This window comes from Apostichopus japonicus, chromosome 18, assembly GCF_037975245.1.
Source record: "Apostichopus japonicus isolate 1M-3 chromosome 18, ASM3797524v1, whole genome shotgun sequence".
Classification (NCBI taxonomy): domain Eukaryota; kingdom Metazoa; phylum Echinodermata; class Holothuroidea; order Aspidochirotida; family Stichopodidae; genus Apostichopus; species Apostichopus japonicus.
Window position 1 is genome coordinate 11,837,485 of NC_092578.1, and position 22,886 is coordinate 11,860,370.

A 22,886-nucleotide genomic window follows, 5' to 3' on the forward strand; every position below is an offset into this window, starting at 1 on the left:
GACATGATGTGTTGCTACATGTCTTAAATTTGCACATCTTAGAGAGTGACAGCATCAAATGGAGATGGTGGTTCTTCTAAGTTATTTTCTTGCATGAGGATGCAGCACAATAAGACCAAGGTTGCGGAGATGAAATGCAGGATTTCGAGATATTAAGGTAATGTGATCATTTAACGACATGTTGGCATCAAATATGGTACCCAGATTCCGCACTTGATGTTGTTCCGTTGTTGATGTAGTTATGTTTGTGGTACCAATACGAAGGTGAGGAATTTTTACTTTTCACGCTGCTGTTTTGATCCAAAAACAAGGAATTCAGATTTGTCATCGTTTAATTTCGTTTCGTTAAATTTTGCGTCATCCAAAAGTTTACAAGGTTTCACTATTTGGCCTCTGGTGACCCCAAATGACCATTGACCTTCCTACAAAACAATACGTTTCTTTTCCTTAATGTGGTTCTTCTACTCACGAAATAGGAGATTGGTCTAAGCTTCCCTTCTTGAGATAATGTGTTTACAAAGTTTTCACTATTTGGCCCTTGGTGACTCCAAAAGACCTTTGACCTCCACACAAAACAATAAGTTTCTTCTACTCAATGGGGTTCTTCTACTCCCCAAATATAAGATTGGTCCAAGCCTCTCTTCTTGAAATATCGTGTTTACAAGTTTTTCACTATTTGGCCCCTCGTGAACCCAAAATGACGTTTGACCTCCCTACAAGACTCAAGCTTCCCTTCTTGAGATATAGTGTTTACAAGCCAGTAGTCACGCACACACACACGCACGCACACGCATGCCATCACAATCGCATAGATTCCTTCGGCCTTCAGCAAGGCATCAAATAAGATACGTACTAGGATGTGCACGATTGGTAACTACTTCAGTACCCAATGGATGGAAAGCTAAGATCCTAGGTAACAGTTCCGTTCGAATTACGTTAAGAAAAATCCAGACAAAACAACGTATGATGCTGACACTTTGGATGGTAGAATGAGAAGGAAGGGCATTGACTGAAGGGGTCGGTCACAGAGGGCGCTGTGTTATAAGGTTACCCAGAGCTATATCCTCTGAGGTTACCAGTTCATTCTAGGCATGGTAGAAGAAAGGAGCTAAGGTTGTGGGGAGATAGGTAAGCGAGGAGTGAAGTAAATATATGAAAGAACAATTAATCATCATGGCCAGGTAATGTAACAGCAATCACTTTTGGAATGTCAACAAGTGCAATCAAATTAAAAGAAGCACATCTAGTGCATCAAGAACATAATACCACCATAAAATGAATTGAGAAACAGGAGCTTAAAGTTTGCTTTGTATTTGAGCCTGAATGAAAAACCTAAATAGAATGTATAAATGGAGTATACATTGAGTATAAAAGGTGGGTAATAGAATGTGTATAGAGACTCAAGTGGTACTGAAGTGTAAAATAGAGAAAGATTTTGTGAACATGGTCGCACCTATTCAACAGTCCTTAGAAACAAAGCTGAGGATTTAACACTTGAAGTGCTATTCTGGTGGCAGAACCTTTACCACTAGGGAACAACACCTGATGCCCAGACACATATTGTTTGGCCACTCCTGTTGTAAACAAGATTGCTGCAATTGGTCAAATCGGATCATGTGATGTACACCTGCCATGGTACCCTAGAAACTAGTGCAAGCAAGCGCCAGGCTTGGTACGGCACTAACTACTGGCTGTATTGATAACATATACCATACCACACTATGTAGTTGATGTCGTAGATGAGGTTCAAATTGAATTAAATGCTGTATTGTGGTAAAGGGTTCATAAATACATTATACAATTTATAATTGACTGGCATATCATAGTAATTGGTGAAGCATCAAATTCACAGCACACAGCAGCTAAGCAAAAATGCCACAGTTATCAAGTAAAGTTGTGAAAGCAAATTTAATACCATGACATCACAAACCACCCACTCTTTATAAAAAACACTTATCTTGACTTGAAAATTAATCTATATTGTTAGCTGAGAATTCCATCTAAATATCAAGTTCTTTACTCTAGATTTGTTTGATTGAATGTACTTTTTTTTAAATGGCTGTAACTTGGATTGGATTCTACCAGGGAGTGCATCACAGTAGATGATGTCATCACATCAGGTGTTCTAGTGTAATAAATCTGGAATGATTGCTTCAATTGTTCTCTGTATTTTGAACTTCATCAGAAAATTTTGAAGAAATCTTTTTTTCCTCTGTGAGCAAGTGAGTTCAATGTTACATAAAAAACCAAAACATCCAGCCTGCTGTTGCCAGATGCAGAAACAAAATATGATAATTTATTAAAGCTTCATATCTTTGCCATATGAAATGCTATGAGGACCTAAGGATGGAAACATTTCCAGAACATTTGAAGTAATATCCTTTCAGATCAAGACAGGTATAAGATGTGAACCATTTAGTCACGAACAAATGGGAGGGGGGAGGGGGAATCTGCTTTACACCTTGCAAATAAATGACATACATAGTTTGTATATTCCTTTAAACTGTCACAACAGACAAATTAGCATGTAAGATTATATTGTCAAATAGACAAAAGTATGAGTGACAGTAGCAGTCTACTGTACACATATACATTTAGTACACTAAGATCAGTAAATGAAGTGTTTCATGAAGACAAATTGCAATACAATACCCCAAAGCTACACTTGCAATGGTAGAAAACACCTACAGATGTTCCTAGAACAATCTAGAATAGAATACAATGTACAAATCAACATAAAATGCACACTTGTGTGTCAGTTTTCTCAGAGATATGTATTTTCATTTACCTTGGTCTAGGCTGCAAGACTTGTCGGCAGTATGTAAAACACACACTATAGTGTCAGTTTCCTCACGGATAAACTTGCCTTTAACTAAGGCTAGACTACGAAACTTCCACAGCAAATAAATTTAGGTTAAACCAATCATTCGTTATGTTATTAAGTCATTGAGGTATTTCTGCATTATCATCATCATTGTTGTCATCACCGCCATCGTCCTCATCATCAGCTTAGTAGTCTTCAAATAACTCATCTTCAAATCCCTCAATAAAATCGGCAATAGACTCTGATGGAAAAGAAGAACAAAAGTTGAATTTGATCAGTATTCTCAGGCAAAATATTTCCTTATGACATAGGGGATAAGAAGAGGACAAAGGAAGAATAAGTTGAAGCATTCTTGGATGGAAGTTTGTCTCATGACATAGGAGATAAGAGGACAACAGCATGTTTGGCTTTGTTTTAACAACAAGAGTATTTCACTCCTTCCCTGACCCACATCAATATTCAATTCCCCTCAGCTCAGAGCACACACAAACCTTTCTGCAAAATCCTATCCCACGATAAGTAACTGTTCCATGGACCATCCCACACTGACATTACCATCAGTTCCACTAGATGAAACATGTTACATCATAATCTTTCAATCCCTGCAAAACAACTTACTCTGAAATTCCCAAACAGAAATGTTTACACATCCACCTCTGCATCTGATGTCAACAAAGCTCTGAAGTTTAAGCATTGATAAGAAGCCTTTCTTAGGTTTCAGCAGAAATTCAAATGTGTGACATTAAGTTCCTGTCCAATTCAATTGGTATGAGATAGGATGGCATTAATTTGAACAACAACCATCCAGACAATACACCTTGTAACTGATTTAGGAAATTTGCCATGTGTTTCTTCCCTTATATATTATTCAAACACCATTTGTGAAAGAATAATAGGCCAGTGGAAATTTCATGCAGTTAATATGATGGTGATAAGAAGCCTTTCTTAGGTTTCAGCAGAAATTCAAATGTGTGACATTAAGTTCCTGTCCAATTCAATTGGTATGAGATAGGATGGCATTAATTTGAACAACAACCATCCAGACAATACACCTTGTAACTGATTTAGGAAATTTGCCATGTGTTTCTTCCCTTATATATTATTCAAACACCATTTGTGAAAGAATAATAGGCCAGTGGAAATTTCATGCAGTTAATATGATGGTGATGCCCCTTCCAAGCATAATGCTGCACAATTAATGACTATAATATCTGTCATACATAATACAATGAAAGAAACTAACCTTCTAATGGAGTTGTGTCTAGTGGTTGCTCATGTCTATTGCCACTGTTACCAGGGAAAACATATTTCATGTGATGTGGTTCCTTTCCAGAAGGTGTTAGGTAAATTCTCTTACTTTTTTCACTGTAAAGTTCATTGCTCTCTCGCTTAGGGTCTTCATAATTCTTCAACAAGCCAGACGGAAACTTCTTGCCATTGTTACTATACATTCTCTTTCCAATTAATTTTGACTTTCCAAGATGGTTGCTTCCAAAACAAGCATCATTTTCAGAGCACTCACTAACTGTGATAGACTTTGCTGATGATTCTTGACTCAATATGTGTTCAGCAGGAAATATCTGGATGACATTTTGACAGGTAACATTGAGATAATGATTACGAAGGGATGGGCTGAGGACACCAACCTGATGAGAAGGTGTAGAAACTTTGATATGATTTTGGTGCAGCAGTCAAAGATGTTTTTAAGCCCTACACATAAGAACAAGACAATCACAAGCTACTTAATCCACCAGAATGAATAAATAATAACGAGTAAATGTTCATAATTTAACATTGTCTACAGCATATTTACAGCCTTACCCGAATCCATATATGGCTTTATATTTTGGCTGAATAAAGAATTCATATGGCCAGATATAAATGCCAGATAAAAAGACTTGATATACATATCAAGTTTGATATGGTCAGATCTGACTTAAATTGTTATCCAGATATACATACTAAGTTTGATATGGCCGCATAAAGCCAGACAAAGCTTGATACAAACCAATTTCAAATACACATTTATAGCTTGATAAGGCTATATAAAGCCAGATATACATTGCTCAAAGGGTCATCCAGATATAAATATAAACTTTGATATGGCCATATACAGTAGCTTGATATAAAACAATTCCAGATATAAATATTAAGTTTCATATGGCAATTTAAAGCCAAATATAACTACATGATATATCCAGATGTAAAGTTAAATAACATTGCTGTAAAACCTGTCAAATTTAATCAATTTCAGTCATGTTGTGTCCTTTTTTAAGGCCATACTTTTGGCTAGGAATGACCAATAACGACCAATCCAAAACAATATTGCTTCTTTTTCTGTCAAACTTGGCGCTTCATGTAGTCTCTATTAATTGGTTTGATGGGCTACCATTGACCAATCAAAGCAAAGCTTACAGTACATACACCTTCAGACTGTAGAAGTTGCCTTGAAAGTGTACACTACAGTACATTGACTAACAACAACAACATGAACACCAGCTCAGCTTTTACCATGATAAACTGCCAGGAAACAGTACCTTGCCCTAAGAACCAGACAAGATATAGGAAAAAACTTCTCACTCAGGAGAATATGAAAGAAAAATCTTCCAAAGAAGGCCAGCTGGGCAGTTTTGAAAACAAAACATGAGACTGGAAATTTGCTTAGGCCACGGCACACTGTAGTACTAACAGTAATATTGTACATCTACAACCACAGTGTGTACAGGTAGGCCTACATTATGCCTATAGTGCTTAGTTTTAGTGCCAGTGCAAAGAAACTTGAACAAAGAAATGATTCTCATGAAGGTGAGAAAGGATAAATTTATGTTGATAATGATAGACATTGAAATTGTGAGGTCCATCATGGAAGGATCAATTGGTCCTAGCTGTAAACTGTCAACAGTTGGATCTTGTTGAAAACTGACTGAAAGGAAGGACTAGCTACTGTATACTAACTTAATCTTTTGTGTTTAGTTTACCATGCCTGTGATTATAAGAAGAATTTTACATAGAGAAATCTGTAGATGATATGTCTGTTCAGAAGAATAAGAGACAGCTCTGTTGCATGTTTCACATTCAAATTTCAATATGTTCAGGTGCGTATCCTGGGGGGGGGGGTTTGCGGGCACGTGCCCCCGGGTAAGAAAAAGAGGAGAGAAAAAAAGAGAGAAGAAAAAAGAGGGGGGGAAGAGGAGGAGAGGAAGGAAGGGAAAAGAAAAAGGAGACATGGAGGAGTAGAAGAAAAACGCCAAGACACCGGGAAGAGGAACAGTGACATCATAACAGTTCTGATCCCTATTATATACACAGGGTAGCCAGTGGCGGATCGAGGATTTCGGAAGGAGCGTGTGCCTCACCCTCCATTTTTGACGTTTCCATTTTTCCTCTCTCACTAATTTATATATATATACTATATATGGTCTATCATAACGCGAGTGTGTGTACAGTATGGACGCCTTAAACAATTGTACAATTGTGCTATGAAACCAACTGTGGCTGGTCTCGAACTCGACCGAGTTGTCAGGAAACATGACGCATTTCGGTATTAGACCAGGATCTGTATGCGAACTGCACTAGACCTATGTCCTTCAATGCAACACTGCCATCCAGAGATAAAATGTTATACACACCGACCTGAATGCTAATTGTTACCCCAAACCTAGTACCGTAACTCGTACAATGAATCTAAAAATAAATTCTGCATGCGAATTGAGCACATCTCCTGTGAATATCATGTAGTGGATCCAAGGGCGTATCATGGGCGGGGAGGGGGGCTGGACGCATCACTTCTTGAGATTGTTCCCATCTGCATGAAACGTGCGCCCCACAACCCTATGCCCCACCCCTCTAATCGCTTCCCGATGAGTTACGAAACTTAATTAATGACCTTCGCCCGTAGTACCAAGACCTTGACAATATCAGGCAACACACCACTTCGTTGATAACAAGTGATCGGGTTGTGTATTAGTGAAGTCTAGAGGTTGTGCACTGACCTTTACATGGAGTGTGACCACTCCCGATTTTGCAATTTCCCAAGATCAGGCCCAAAAAATTACAAGGACACTGTACTGTTTGGAGATCTAGCAATATCTAGCGATATCTAGGGATGAAAATCCCAAGATCTTCCATAAACCGAAGGCAGATAGAGAATCGAAGCCTTCAGTGTGTAATGAACTGAAACTGTGCGTCTTTCGAAATGAAAAGAATGTGGGGCATTGCACAAGAAACAGATAAAAGTTATTTATTTCAGTCTCATTTCAATTATTCAAATTTGTGAAGCAAACAGCAGATATCACATCATATCAGTGAGCATGAAAATGGCGTTCCAGGATGAACAACCTCCAAACTGTCTATGTGTGTAGTACTAGTCATAGGCGTAGGAGCCCAATTTGATTTGGGGGGGGGGGCTGTAAGACTTGCTCAAAAAATATAACCAAAATTACATGCGTGCAACATGTACAGTATGTACATATCATATAGGCATGCTTCGGTTTCTACATTGCATGCCAAATTACATACAATCATTTGCCGTGTTATTACCGAAATGGGGAAAGTAGTCGGGCAAGCTTAGAACTGTATTTTAATTACCCAGGAAATTTTTTTTAAACTATTGATTTCCTATAGCTACATCATTGCAATTTATTTTTCTCTCAGCAGGTGTCTGAACAATTCTCAGCAAATTGCCCGAATTTTCACAAAAATATTTGGTTGGGGGGCTGTGTTCTGTTTCGGAAATATCTGGTATTTTTTCATTTCCGTCAACAAAGTTTTATAGTATCCGTTATCAGAGTTTTGAATATTTGTACACCAATAAATTAAAACTGAGTCTGAATTTTCGAAAATTGCCTGACCAACATTCTTCTTCAAACTTCCCTCTACTTGTGCAATTTTGACCGGTCTGTTAGGGGTTGAAGGGGGTTTTCTATATTGGTTGTCCATAGATGAAATTTTGTGCAACATTATGGGTATGTTTTGAAGTGAATTTATTAACAAGAAATATATTCAAATTCTGAACAAATAATGGGCTTAAAACCTTGAAAAGTGGGGCTGACGGGTATTGTGGGCCGCGATGTAGAATCACCCACGAAAGCACTGATCCACATGAGATGCGATGAGGTCGAACATGATTTGTGACTGGGGACAATCTTCAAAAAGGCTAGGGATGAAAAAAAAACTATTAGGAAATACTTGGTTCTCAGGCAAAAGTGTACATCTGGTTGGTCATTTTCAAGCCCGAGAAGTGCCATTTCCGGTGATCTGGAGGGGGGATATCAAAACCAAAAACGTTCTTGTACAATGCGCGCAAACCGATGGTAGCGTAGCGCTCCGCTTAGATAGTAATTCGCGCCCCTCGGATAAGAAAATCCTGGATATGCGCGTGATGTTATTCATGAGAAAGGACATATGCATCTGAACATGCACAGTAACAGCAAATATAACATATTCAAATCATCTCCTTTGAGTTGAAAAAGAGATGAATGTATCTCTTGTATCTGAAACTTACAAAGTACAGTAATATTAGTGAATATTTGATACCTTGTTGTGTATATTAACTTTATTAAGTGTGAATTTTCACTATTTCTTGTCCGTTTTAAAGACAAATTAAGTTTTAGAGACAAATTATTCTTTCATGTTGTTGATAAATGACATTACAACTACATTACATTCAGCGGTAGTGTTATGAATGTAGCTGGGTATCAGTAGAGAGATTGATGTTATGGTGGTGGCAAATGATATTGCCACAATGTGAAATGCAGTAATTTGCGATCCCTATAGTTGAGTACAATCATTTAGATATAGAAGATAACATTATTCAAGAAAGGCAACTCTAAAGTCTTGAATCCACAGTACATTCACAGCAAGCAAATATTCTAATATTATCAAATATGGAAATTTGAAAGACAAACCAAAAACCAACTTTAAAAAACATGCAATGATCATGTCATAGATCACCAACTATGGTCCTGTTTTGAGTATTAATGAAAGAATTATTATCATGACTACAACAATGGTTTTCACATAACAATGGGGATATTTCATATTTTACATTTCTTGTGTGTGATACTCTGTGCTGCTGGAATATTCCATCAGGAATGGTATGAATTCTATCAAAATATTAACATATATTGGTTTTTTCTTTGGGGGGGGGGGTCTCTCAAGGTTTTGGTGTCAACTCAAAATATCAACCAAAAGTTGTTTGGTTTCTGACATCATAATAGCAATATGTCATAAATATGCAAACTTTGTCCTTGAAGTTACATTTGCTTAAATAGATCTTAAATATATGATGTCACATTTGATCTACAGATAGAATGTGAGGTTAGACGCACACTGAAAATCATAGAGTTGTACTCACAACAGGTTATCGACTATGTCACTGATAAAATCTGTTGATGTTGCCATTCTTGAGGTTCAGTGACTTCATGCCACAGAAGAGAATTCTAGGAAGCCATGGTTTATACTATCAAGATATGTTTTGAAGTTGACCACGGTACAAGTTTATCTGTCTCTTAACCTCTGATGACACGTGATGCAGACTACTAGTTACTATGATATGGTCCCATACCATATAGTATGAAGCTGCCACTCTGTATTTATGTATATGGGATAAAGCAATCCTTTAGAAGGGGAGCATCTGGTATGTCATAAAGAATCAAGTTTGCTATTCCCAAGGCAACCAAATCCTATCCATGTTATGATCATTGAGGATTAGTACAACCTTTAATATTATCAAACCTACCCTAAACAACATGTTCTGACAATTAAAAGTTCATTTACTTTTTATCCAAATGTATTCCCAGCATCTGATTACTTTGTCAAGATAGAACACAAAAACCGGGTGGCAAACAAGTTATTGAGAAGCAGGAACTCTCACTTACAGCATTTACCTGTTTCAAGAGTAGGACACATCCTGGTTTCAGATTACTTGAGTATTCTTCCATCAGTTGCCTGTGCAATGTACCCTGCATCTCACCAGTAGGATCTTTAAAAGTAACAACTGCATCGTGGACATGGAAGGTAATCAGCTTAATCATCACACAGATGTGCGGTACTTTGTTTCGATGAAGCTGTTTCATGCTAGCCTGAGGTTGAAAATTATACCTTCATAAGTCAGCAAGTTAGGACAGTATGAATTCCAGTGATAAAACGTATGATATGAAACACACAGCATAACATATGATACCTTGGTGGTCAGCAGTTTAAGAGCATAAAGACTTGTGACACAAATTATAGAATGATACACACAGAAAGGTGACATAACATATGATACCTTCACAGTCAGCAGGTTACTGCAGAATGAAGACCAGTGATACAAGTACAGACAGATTCACAGAACATGGTGTCATATCATATCATACCTTGAGAGTCAGTGAGTCCAGACAGAAAAGAGACCAGTAATAGAAGTATTGAAAACTAGGTAAAGAATGGAACTATTTTTATTGTGATAGGTTTACCTTTTTCAAAACAGATGCAATATTGTGCTGGGACAAGAACAATTTGGGCTTTTTCCCCTCCAACCCCATTTCTGCTTTCATGGTAACCCAAGCTCCTTGATTAAAATCATCCATTCCAAAGTCTTGTGAGCTTTTTCCATCCTAAAATGAAAAATATGAAACCCTATGAGAAAATTGCCTCAACTATATATGAAGAGAGTCTGTTAAAGAAACTAAAAAATATAAAAGAAGATCACACACACCCTTTTCATAGTCATATCATTTTCAACAGATCCAGGATACGATTACAGGTGCCCAATACTAAAACGTCCAGGTTCTGTAATTCTTTCTTACCTGAGGCAACACACTTATTTAACTCGCGTGCAAAGCGATCTGGCCACAGTGTGTGATCTGTCACTTGCAGCCCTCTGTGCTGCCTGTTACTGTTCTGGTTCTGCTTATTTAGTTTTATTCTCGTAGCTGTTCACTTATAGTTTACTTATTGTATGATTATGTTTATATTCACTATTGTTTTATGTTTACTGTCGACAGGAAATAAGTTCCGTTTTCTGTTTTCTGAAATGGACAATAAATTTTCTATCTATCTTTATATTCATCTTAAAATGATCTTAAGTTCTCAGATATTGCATTCTTGAAATAATGCAAGACTCACAGTTGGCATGAACTGCCACCTCCTTTTATCAGTTTTCTTAATGTTGACATTGGAAACTCATTGCAACATCCATAGATTTACCACAACACAAATTATGCCATTACATGCAGAAAAAATCTACATTAATGTAGGGCCACAAGGGTTAAACTCATTCAAGGTATATTTCTCATTGTTAGTATGCAAGGAAATGTCAATAGGTGGATCTACCTATTAAGTATGAAGTTTTAATCTGCAATGATTAAACTCAAACCTTCAATGATATTTACCCCTGTCTGTGCTTCTTCTTTCTCTTCTTTCAAAGGAGACAATTTGATGCTTGCAAGCTCTTGTCCTGTTGACTAAACCAAAAAGTAATGATATAACAATAAGCGTTTTTGTCAGAATAGAGAGCAGTGATCCACTGGAGATGGTGCAGGTGCAGTGCAAAGTCAAGTCTTCAATGTAACACAGACCGAGCTGAATTACTACATATAAAACTGACATTGTACGGATGACAGTGGGATACCGCAGGTAAAAGTTACATACTGCAGGTAGCAGTGACTTATTTGCAGGCCGCAGTGACATATTACTGACAGCAGTGACTTACTGCAGGCCACAGTGACTACTGCAGGTGGCAGTGACATACTGCAGAAGGCAGTGAATTACTGCAGGCGGCATGGGCATTTGCAAGGGAGAGTGTCAAAGTAGTAAAATAAATGTGCAAGAAATATGTCAAAATGCTAAAACTTTGCCCCCTCAAACCCACATTGGGAATGTCAAATACATTCCAATAAAATTGAATTCTTCTCTCAAATATATTTTATGCTTAAGTTGAACATTTGTTAAATGAAAATGTTAACAGTCAAAGTCCCCAGGATCCCTACCAGGGCTTAGAAAACATTCCTGAGAAAGTCTTGTTGTAACATGTAATTTTCTTGCTTTAAACTTTCTACAAGAGAACAAGTGTCCGAAATGCTTAAGCTGTTAAGGCCTTGCCCTGGGTCCACTTTAGGGCTCTGAGATATGATACTCCACACAGTAACATAAAAGTAATTCCTCTTTCTGACATGTTAATATGTGCTTCAATTTTTGTAGCAAGAGGCCTTCTTGAGGTGTCAAATATTAAGAATTGCTCACCCAAGTGAACTTTGATTGGGCACTCCTTTGGAGGCCCATTTACATTTCTGCCACTCCCGAGCCCCAGACACAAAATTGAAACAGTTCAACCTTCCCAAATCTCACTATTCCTAGACACCCCTCTAATCTGCATAAATGTTTATGGTAATGATTAACTCTTTTATGGTAAGCTGGTTAATTCTTTGGACAAACCGGTTATTGAAAAACTGAAGTATGCTTGCCGCCCTCTTGACTTTGTCAGCAGATGCCCATGTGGTGATATACTGCAGGCAGCAGTGACATACTCTGACCAGGATTACTGTAATGCAGAGAGCTTTGCAGTACCTTTTGTATATATGTATGTATGTATGTATTGTTAGATCATCCTGCAAGCAGGAACTCGTGAAGAAGCCTCATTGGCTTAATCAAAGACGCAAGCAGACCGAAGTCAGTCTCTTAGATTCATATTTAATTTTTAAAAATTATCTAAAAAACTAATGCACAATACCGACACCATGTGTACCAGCATGGAAGGAAATTATGTAAAAAATAACATCCAGTTATGTAACATCCAGAGACAGCACAAAACTTTTCTCTTACCAGTTTAGGCAAAATTCCCGCTGGTCCTGGGAACTTTCGACAGCTTCTGATCTGCCTGCCCATTCTTGGTCCTGTGGGAGTCTTACAAAGCTGGGCAACCCTGGGAGTAAAAACTGGAAGTTGTGGGGATGAAAACTGCTCAGGAGTATAGCTGGCAGGTTTGTGCCTGACAGATGAGTTATCTGGCACACTATTCCCTGGTGTTATACAATTCCATGTAGGTTTATTTGTACTGACAGGTGATGTGGTGCATCTAATTCCAGCCAGTGGTGTCCTTGCCTGACAGGAGGATAATTGGCTTTGGCTATTTGAGGATGACTTAAGTTGGGGAGTGAAACTTGAAGCTCTCTGAATGCTGGTTGCATTAGCAATGCATGCTGTGTGTCCTCTTGAGGTTCCTTTCTTTTGAAACTGACTGATAGGTGGAGGGAGATTTCCAGAAACATTGTTATCACCATTTTTTAGTGTTTTTCTTTGTGATGGCAATTTGTCGACAGTTAAATGAGCTTTATCAGGATTTATACTGACATTTTTGATCAATTCAAAGGAGGTGGGGCAATCATTTACATTCTGAACAATTGGACTAGTTCCATCTTGAGATGGTGAAGTATTCCTAGAATCAATCTCTGGTGCTGTTGCTTTAAACACTTTACAAGCTGTAGCAGTATCATTACCTTTATTAGTTTGAGATTCAGATAGTACTTCAACAGCCACCATGGAGGAGCTGATAACTTTCCTTTTGAATGGTTGTGATTTTGTATGAATATTCCTCACAGAAAGGGGTAGCACAGCAGTACTTGTACTTGATGCAATCTGTAAACAAGTTGCCTTAGTTTGAATTACACCAAATTGTTTGTTGCTTTGGTTTTCCAGATTAGCTAAGTAGCTCTTCCTTCTGTCGGATGAGCTCTCTGGGTCAGTTGATACATGCCTTGAGTCTGATATGGAAGGACGCATCCGGAATTTTGAGTCAAGTCTTTGTGAAGTCGTACATGGGCTCTCATTTACCATAGTGGGTGTGCAGTCTTTCTCAAAGGACCAAGGTATGAAGCCTGTAAGTTGAGACCCACTGTTGAACTCCTTTGGTGTGTGTAATATATTCTCCTTACTGCCATCCTTTGAACTTCTGGTTTTACCATTGTCTGTGTTAAAATCCTCCCACAAATCCTGAAGAGAAATTAATTTGAAAGCATCTTTGATTCTTACCAGTTACCACTGTTGTGGGACTTGAGTACATTTTTCCAGGACTTGGACGTGTAAAGCCTGGGCTCAAATTTTCAGGACTTGGGCATGGAACAGAAAGAAATCTGACCAAGACCAAAACAAATGCAGCAAATTAAGTCAGCTTATTGTATAAGTTACTTTCCCTGAATAAATACACTAATAAACTCACTCTGATGCAACATTCTGATGCAACATGAAACACTATCCTTCTTTTTAACAAGGCTTTGTTGAATTAATAAGGAATTTGGGCTTTGAACACTACCCTAGAAGAATTCTACTTTTGAAGGTGCCATATGGGCGATAAAAATTTAGCAGTCTTGTGACATTTTAGTAAAGTAAAAATATATATACATATAATATATTCTCCCAGACTTACAGTATGAGGGATATGAAACTACAAATTGATCATTTCATTGAATCACCAGTTACACAATTGGGGAGGGGCAGAAACATACTCCTGTTCAACTGTCAAAAATGGGGGATCCTCTGTCCCCACCAATGATACTTCCCTATATAATGTAGGAGGGGCAAGTGGGTGGTTTGTTGTGGAAGTTTATTGTTAGCTAGTCTGACTATTTTTTTCCCGATGTTTTTTTCATTATGCAATTATTTAAAAAAGAAACTGTTTGCCCTGCTTTCCTTTAATATCAATCTTATGTCTCCGGGTATATATTAGCGAGGCAGGCAGCATATGGCCCATCACACCACATCTAATATATTTGCCAACATCTATTGTGGCAGTGACAAGCAAGAAGGTAGTAAGATCCCATTCAGAGAGTCTTTGGCAATGACCCAACCAGTAATTAATTTTTTCTTGGACATGAATCACTCCAACTAGGACTTAGAAATCTCACAGGACTCGGACTCATATTCCAGGAACCCAGATGTGGGACTGTCACTCAGATGTTCTGGACTAGACTGATTGAAGTTAATACAGTAAGCACATACAAAGATCAACCTGCTTTTGAGAATTGAATGGATAAACAAAACTAGGGACTTCAAAAGAGAAAAAAATCATTACTTCTTAAAGCTGTGGAAGCTTGTGGTAACTGAAAGAACCCCATCTACAAGAAAATGACAGTGCCATCCTTGAAACATCTCAATAGTAGTAAATGTATTGAGATGAAGATTATCACATCTACATAAACAAAAACTCCTTACCTCCTCCAACAAATTATTTCCATCTTGTTCACCAATGCTGAAAATATTTCCTGAATGCTGCAGATAAGAACAACATGAACAAAAATGTAAGTTTTGTTGAATCTTTTAAAAGTCAGACATTTTCATGCACATACATACAGTGCAATATTTATGATCTTCTACACAGTGCCTTCAGAGAATCAGATATCTTAACTATCTCAAAATGAGCCAAGTAGTATTACAACAATCTAACACATAATGACAAGAACAACTGTTTCAGGGAACTATTTTTCTGGTTTTGCATAGCTTGATACAAGGTATCCAGGGTTTTTGTTAAGAAATGAAGTAGGTGGGTCAAGTTGAAAAGTAGGCGGGACTGTCTGTACACGGACATGGGGGAGGGGTTTAAGGGGAGGGGTCCCCCCTCCCCTTTGCCGGAAAATTGCAATTTAAAAAGTCTCTTGATGCAAAATGGTGCAATATACAGTTGTTTGGTCAATGATATTGCCCCCTCCCAATCACCCCTTTCTTCTGTCCTTTTTTTCTTTTTTTTCCTGAATTTTTTTTATTAACACTCGGGTCATGGAGCCTAGGGAGGTAGCTATGCCACTGAACCGAACTTAGCAAGGGTGTGACGCACTTGCTGCATTAAATGAAGTGCGATCATAACAAAATGATAATAGGTCTACGGTACCTACAAAGTGAGTAGGATTTTACTGCCAAAAAATACCCAACTAGGTCTGTGATAGAACCTTCTGTTTTTTATTCAGCTTTTATCTCTGTTGAGCAACAATTTGTATGTCAAGAGAAGCCCTTCGCCTAACTCTACTCTCACCCACCCCTCGGCCTCATCTCCTCGACCATACTACTAATGTTCAACTTCTTGTAGTTTTTACCAACAGTTAACTGCTGTGACAGTTTCAATCACACCTGACCTGGTTGTGGGTATTTATTCCTCTCGATTTTTTTCGTCATTTTTTTTTTTTAATTTTTATTTTAATTTTTTTTATTTTAATTATTATTATTTTATTTTTTAATGAGCGTCGCAAAGTAGCCGGGTCATGTACATGCAGTAAGCGGGTCATTTGACCCGGGTCCCGGCTACTAACGAAAACCCTGGGTATCACGTTTCATTACTGTCTGCATTTTGTAGCGACAGGAAGAAAATTTCACTTGCAAGCAACGGAAAGTTAACTTTTTCAGAGCGCGGCACGCAGTTTGAGGCGAGTCTTCCATGCCTTTAAACATTGTCATTGCCTTGGAAACAGCCTCCAAGAATGTTGCAGACATACAAAGAATGGTGAATTTGACATGGAATCTGGACAAATTATCAACGTGAAGAACAGGAACAGGTAAAACATGCCTATTTCTAGCAATAAGAAGAACAAAAACACTAAGAAAATAAAGCCATGTTATCAATGTGGTAGAACCAACCACACACCCGAGGAAAGCTACTTTAAGGATACAGATTGTAACACTTGCAGGAAAACAGGAAATATTTCGTTCAAAACACACAGAACAGCCAAATAATCCCCCAGAAGGGCGAACTCAATTAACCTAGCTCAGAATGACATTTGGAAGATGCCCCAAAACATGATAACGACATGTACACGCTCTTCCCAGTAAACCAAACTAAAAGAGATGGTATATAGGCCATTAAAGTTAACGTTGGAGTCAATGGACATGACTTCAAATTTAAAGTTGATACTGAAGCTTCGTTGAGAATGAACCCCAACCCCCATAAAATCTTCTGTTGCCCACTGGAAGAAAATCTGTGGACACCTGGTCCTATTGTATATGATGGTTTTTATTCCCTCATTTACCTTTTTAATCTTGCTACTGACAAGAGAAAATATAAAAGGAATGAACCAGGGGAAATCATTTTTCGTTTATGTTTTCTGAAATGGACAATAAAGTCGTCCGTCCGTCCGTCCGTCCGTCCGTCCGTCCGTCCGTCCGTCCGTCCGTCCGTCCGTCCGTCCGTCCGGTTTAACCTATTTAGTAAAAGTCCCAGGCGTAGGGTTTCTTTGGTATTTCAAGATATCTGCCGATTAAATGAAGCCTTTCTTTTGCACACATTGTGAATTTAACCCATTGGAACTTCGTAAGGGGTTTAACCTTTTCAAATTTAACAAATTCTATGTGTATGAAGCACTTTAATCTATGGTTGGTCGGTCATTTTCCAGTGGTACGGAACTGGACGTCACCATTTTGATGTGTTTACATCATTTGTGATTGGGCAATTCACATCATGTGATACAAAAAAACTCATACGCAAATGAATATTTGAACTAATTGCGTTACGTTTCCAAACGTCCACAATAAAATAGGTATAGTCTTTCAAGTAAAATTCTACGAAAAAACAACAGGGTAAGCTCTGGAGAACTTTTGATATAGTATTCTTTGGTAATATATGTAGTAAGCACTGTTCAGAAATTTTATTCCTGCATATTGCTGGAACGGGATGAAAGAACGGAGTCTTCAGCTGATGGCCTACACTCCCAACCCCTCTTCAACACAGGTTAACAGGAAAACTATTGTGACCTGTGCAACCTTGTGGAGGATGGTATTAACTCTGTCAGGATTTGGTCTGCCTAAATGCAGGTACTGAAAACTTGAGAAATACTTTGACCACCACCAAAAATACTAGCAAAGATAGTACATAGTTTTCACCAATTCTGTAGCTGCATGAGTTTTCACAAGGTAGTTACATTTTTACCACTGTAGATCACAAGTGACCTTTGTCCTTCACTGCAGAAAAACAAAAAATGGAGCAGGACCTGCATATCCTATATGATATCTATAGTGTAAATCTTGTTGTTCTTTGGGTAGTATATGGCCAGCAGGGTGGAATCCTTTGCCCAAGATGTTGTATTTTGATGTGCTAGAGGTGCCAGAGACAGATGCCAAGAAAATATTCCAGTGAAATACCGTAAACTTAAGCAGTTTTATGTTGAAATTACCTTGTACAGTGAGACATCAAAGAAACAGGCTATAAAAAGGAACTAAAGGTGTAGAGTGGAGTTGCAGGTTAGGCAAGGCAGGTTACCTGTAACTTTAACTCTTAACTTGAATACAAGAGACAAATAAACAACTTAACAGGAAGGGGGTCTGTGTGCAACTGAATGTATTTACATTAACTCTCTTGAGGCTACTGTACATGCTATGTCCTTATTACATAATAGTAGTGAGCACCTGGAAAGGGAATGCACTCAGACATGCCTCATTACGATAATACACTTATACCAGTAGTCACAGTATTAGTGACCTCTACAAAGGAAATGCATGTAGTGTTCATCCCGAACATTTTTATACATATGTACGAGCCTGAGGTGAGTTCAAGAAAAGAGGTCATGAAAATACATCATCAGAGAACAACACAGTCTGACGTCCAACACAATTCTAGTTGGGGACATTATCAAAGCAACTGAAAATGACAAGGTACTGCATGAATGTATATACTCTATCTTCAAATATATAATTAGAATATTGCATTGAAAAATGTGGAAGGGTACCAATATGAAAGTCAAATTAAAGCGATACACAAGGTGCGTGATGAGTTGAGTATATCGCATGATCATGTGTTATAGCGCGGCAGTTGTATTATCATTCCTACCTGCCTGCAGCAAAGCATCCTGGACATAGCTCATGAAGGGCACCAAGGAGAAGTTAAGACTAAGAAGCTCTCCGAGAGAAAGTGTGGTTTCCAGGAATAGACAACATGATTGCAACGACAATTTCTAATTGCATACCATGTCAAGCCACAACGATTGATAACAGTCGTGAACCACTTCAAATGTCAGAACTGCCCCAAGTCCCCTGGGTAACTTGAAATTCAAATATGTATTGACTTTGCAGACTTGCCAACCGGATATCACTTAATGGTTTACATTGATGACTATAGCAGATACCCTGTTGTAGAGGTCATTATTGATGACTATAGCAGACACCCTGTTGTAGAGGTCATTATTGATGACTATAGCAGACACCCTGTTGTAGAGGTCATTAGCTCAACGTCTGCAAGTCATCCACGCAGTTGACAGAGTCTTTGCTATGTTTGGTATCCCAAAGGTAGTCAGAACGGACAATCGTCCACCCTTTAATAACAGGGAATTCAAAGACCTTGCCAACTAATTAGGTTTTAAGCATCGCAAAATCACGCCACGATGGCTTTGCGCAAATGGTTTAGTGGAATGATTTATGTAAACCTTCAAAAAGGTTTACAGCACAACACATGCAGAAGAAAAGTCACGGAAGCAGGTGCTGCTACATAGGTTTTTACAAACTTATAAAGCAACACCACACCGCAACGGGAGCACCCCCTGCAATTTTTCTTTTTGGTAGAGCTCTTTGTTCGCTCATCCCAGAAACAAGTGTACAAACCCCGCTTAATGACAACGACAAAATAGCAAAAGAAAGAATGAGAAAAGATGCCGACGCGCGTGCCAGAACATATAAACACTCCTTTAAAATTGGAGACTCTGTACTTGTCAGAGAAGACGGTTATGTGAGCAAGCACAATACCCCTTATAAGATCAATCCTTATAAAGTAACTAGAGTCAAAGGGACCATGGTTACGGCATCGCGTAAAAGTCACATTACCCGTAACTGCTCCTCGTTCAAACTCCTCAAAAAGTACCATGCCTGTAAATATCAGCCAAGTGACTCTGATACAGATGATGACATGTACCACGTCCCTGCTGGTCCTCCACCGCGCGCCGCAGAACAGACCAAGTATGCACCCACGTCGCAATCTCCAACCACCGGCAGACTTGATAGATTATGTTATCATGATGTATTCTTTATTTATCTTTGTTGTTCAAATTGTACTATGTACAATATCTTAAAAAAAGTTGTAATTTACTGTGTACTCTAGGCATTTCCATTCAAAGAAAACAACAAATGCTCACACAATTAATTATAGCATAAGGTGAAATCAATTTAATACTTATTGTTTACATAGACTACATATTTCACATATCAGTTTAGCCTAATGTCATAATAGGTATCATCTCTTAAATTTTGGAGGGATGTAGTGTCCATCCCGAGCATTTGTTATACATATGTACGAGCCTGAGGTGAGGTCAAGAAAAGAGGTCATGAAAATACATCATCAGAGAACAACACAGTCTGGCGTCCTTTGAATTTTATACTGCAGATGGCTTAATCAGTCTGGTTGAAATTAAGAATTTGGCCCCACTACCTTTTAAATCCTGTGCAAGTCGCAGCTAGACAATCTTAACAATGAATGCTAAAAGGAATGTACCATTTTGCACATTCATGTGCAAGAAGTATTAAATCATCTATAGACTTGTTCAATAATGAAGTATTTTAGCTAGAGCAGCAATTATGATTAAGACTAACAGAATTTAACCAACAACATGCATGTTTTATACACAGGAGCATTAAAACAGCAATAACACATCAGCCCTAATTGCTGTAAATGACTAAATACATGGCTATTACTACAGCAACATTTACAGATATTTTTTTCCCCTGATGATTTGATAAGCTTGCAGTGCCCCACAAGCTTTCATAAACTTTCATTCGTACAAAAAGCTGTTTGGAGAGTTATTATCACAACTATCGTTTAATGTGTAGAGACTTTCATCAGCCTTACATATATGTAAAGCATGGCCTTCATACAGGCCTTGATACATTGTCTGGTTGCTCGCAGACTACTGTGGGTTAAGTTGTCCACTTTGTGAACAAAATCCATGAATTAGGATTCTGCATGAACTGTAGGCTAGCTTTTGCAATGTGGTAACAACATGCACATAAACATGTCTTTGACAAACATAAGAAAAAAACTATGTGCAAGTTTTGTAGCAGTATCTCCACAAATCATGCCACCGTACCGGTACCAATTATGGCTCAGTCTACTAAGCATGGAATACGACTGGTATTCACTTGGATGACCTTAACCTCACATTTTACAGGAACAGTCAAACTTAGCTGATATAACTAAGATAACACAAAATATGGTAGCCTGGTATTGGTAACTTCTCAAGCCAAGGTACCTTAGTGAAGATGTGGACAAAGCCTGCTGTAGGCCCAAGATTACTCCATTGCTTGACATTATGACACTTGCTAGCACAATCATACTCATAGTTCGGCTGACTTTCCATTGCTTGGTAGACTCATTAAAGTTCTGATTTTTTTTTCATTTTATAGCCGGTTTCACGGTTTCGCTAAACCAGTACCATTACATTTATATACTTCTTCAACAGACGGACGTACTGTGATGCAAGTTACATAGAAATGGATCTTTGGATGCTTACCATTTCAATTGGGATTTCAAGTAGAAGCAGAAACCTCAACTTCAGAATATCAACTCCAGTGAAGGTAGATTAAATGCAATGGGAATCATTTTGCATGGTCAATCTGCTAAATGACTTCAATGCGCCGGCCTGCTATTTCATACTATATTGGACCAAGCATAGTATTCTGGCTTGGCTTAATCTTGATTTTTCCGCCACTTCCCATGTACCAGTACAGTTCCGTGAAAAATCATATGTTAAACTTGCCAAAGTCGTTTCGAACGATAAACCTCTAACTCAAGCCATATATCGCTGCCTGTTGGCATAACTGATCTGTACACTAACAATGTACAGATCAGTGGTTGGCATTGATTCAAATAATCAAATGGGGGTGAAGAGCGGGTATGGAGCGCCAAATGGCGGAAAAAATAGATTGATTAAAAGGAGGCATCGCATGAGCAGCAATCGCATGGGATGAACGGTTAAGGAGCAATCGCACAAGAGGCAATCTTATGACTAACTATCACACGAACATGACAAGCCACATGGAGCAAGAAGAGAAACAGCAATCGCACGAGAAGCAACCGCATGACAAGCAATCGCATAAAAAATAATCACAGAAGAAGCCATCGCCAAGCAATCGCACGAGAAGCAACAGCAATCGCACGAGAAACAACCGCATGACAGCCTTGCATCAAATAAAATAATCCCAGAAGAAGCTATCGCATGACAAGCAATCCCACGAGAAGCAACGGCTCGCACGAGAAGCAACAGCATGACTAGCAATCGCATTAAAAATATAATCGCAGTTCTAGAAGCCATCGCATGACAAGCAATCGCACGAGAAGCAAACGCATGCGCAGAAATTGCACGAGCAGCAAACGCATAAGGAGCAATCGCATGACAAGCAATACCAAGAGAAGCAAACGCATGAGCAGCAATTACACGAGCAGCACACGCACTAGGAGCAATCGCATGACAAGCAATCGCACGAGAAGCAACGGCAATCGCACGAGAAGCAACAGCATGACTAGCAATCGCATTAAAAATATAATTGAAGTTCTAGAAGCCATCGCATGACAAGCAATCGCACGAGAAGCAAACGCATGCGCAGAAATTGCACTAGCAGCAAACGCATAAGGAGCAATCGCATGACAAGCAATCGCACGAGAAGCAACAGCAATCGCACGAGAAGCAACAGCAATCGCACGAGAAGCAACAGCAATCGCACGAGAAGCAACAGCAATCGCACGAGAAGCAACAGCATGACCAGTAATCGCATCAAAAACTAATCGCATTAAAAAGCAGTCGCATCAAAAACCATCGCATCAAAAACCCATGGCAGAAGAAGTCATCGCAGTACAAGCAATCGCAGTAGGAAAACCCATCGGACGATGAGCAACCACACAAGAAGCAATCGCATGACGAGCCATCGCACGAGAAGCGAATAACCGTACCACCACTAGAACATGGTCATGAGTCGTGTGACAAGATTTCAGCAAAAGAAATTGAAGGGATGTCCGATTAATCGATAGTACTAGATTAACGTTAATTGACAAATTGGCGTAGGCTAGGCTATTTAAATATTACGTATTTAAATAATTGAATATTTCTATACAGTACACACAGTTAAGTTA

At 38.6% G+C, this 22,886-nt stretch overlaps 1 protein-coding gene across 2 annotated transcripts; it reads right to left on the bottom strand.

Annotated features, from left to right (window-relative positions):
- Positions 1-1,295: 1,295 nt before the first annotated feature.
- LOC139958703 (uncharacterized) lies at positions 1,296-21,612 on the bottom strand. Of its 2 annotated transcripts, none has more exons than XM_071955976.1 (8): positions 21,271-21,612; positions 15,011-15,067; positions 12,626-13,792; positions 11,197-11,268; positions 10,279-10,419; positions 9,703-9,906; positions 4,068-4,470; positions 1,296-3,065 (listed from the first exon to the last, which is right to left on the bottom strand). In XM_071955976.1, exons 1-8 carry the CDS (start codon positions 21,271-21,273, stop codon positions 3,010-3,012), a joined length of 2,103 nt encoding a protein of 700 aa, XP_071812077.1. In that variant the 5' UTR covers positions 21,274-21,612; the 3' UTR covers positions 1,296-3,009. The 2 variants fall into 2 exon arrangements, with proteins under 2 accessions (XP_071812077.1, XP_071812078.1); XM_071955977.1 differs by having other exon boundaries at positions 9,712-9,906; positions 21,271-21,610.
- Between the last annotated feature and the right edge of the window lie 1,274 nt (positions 21,613-22,886).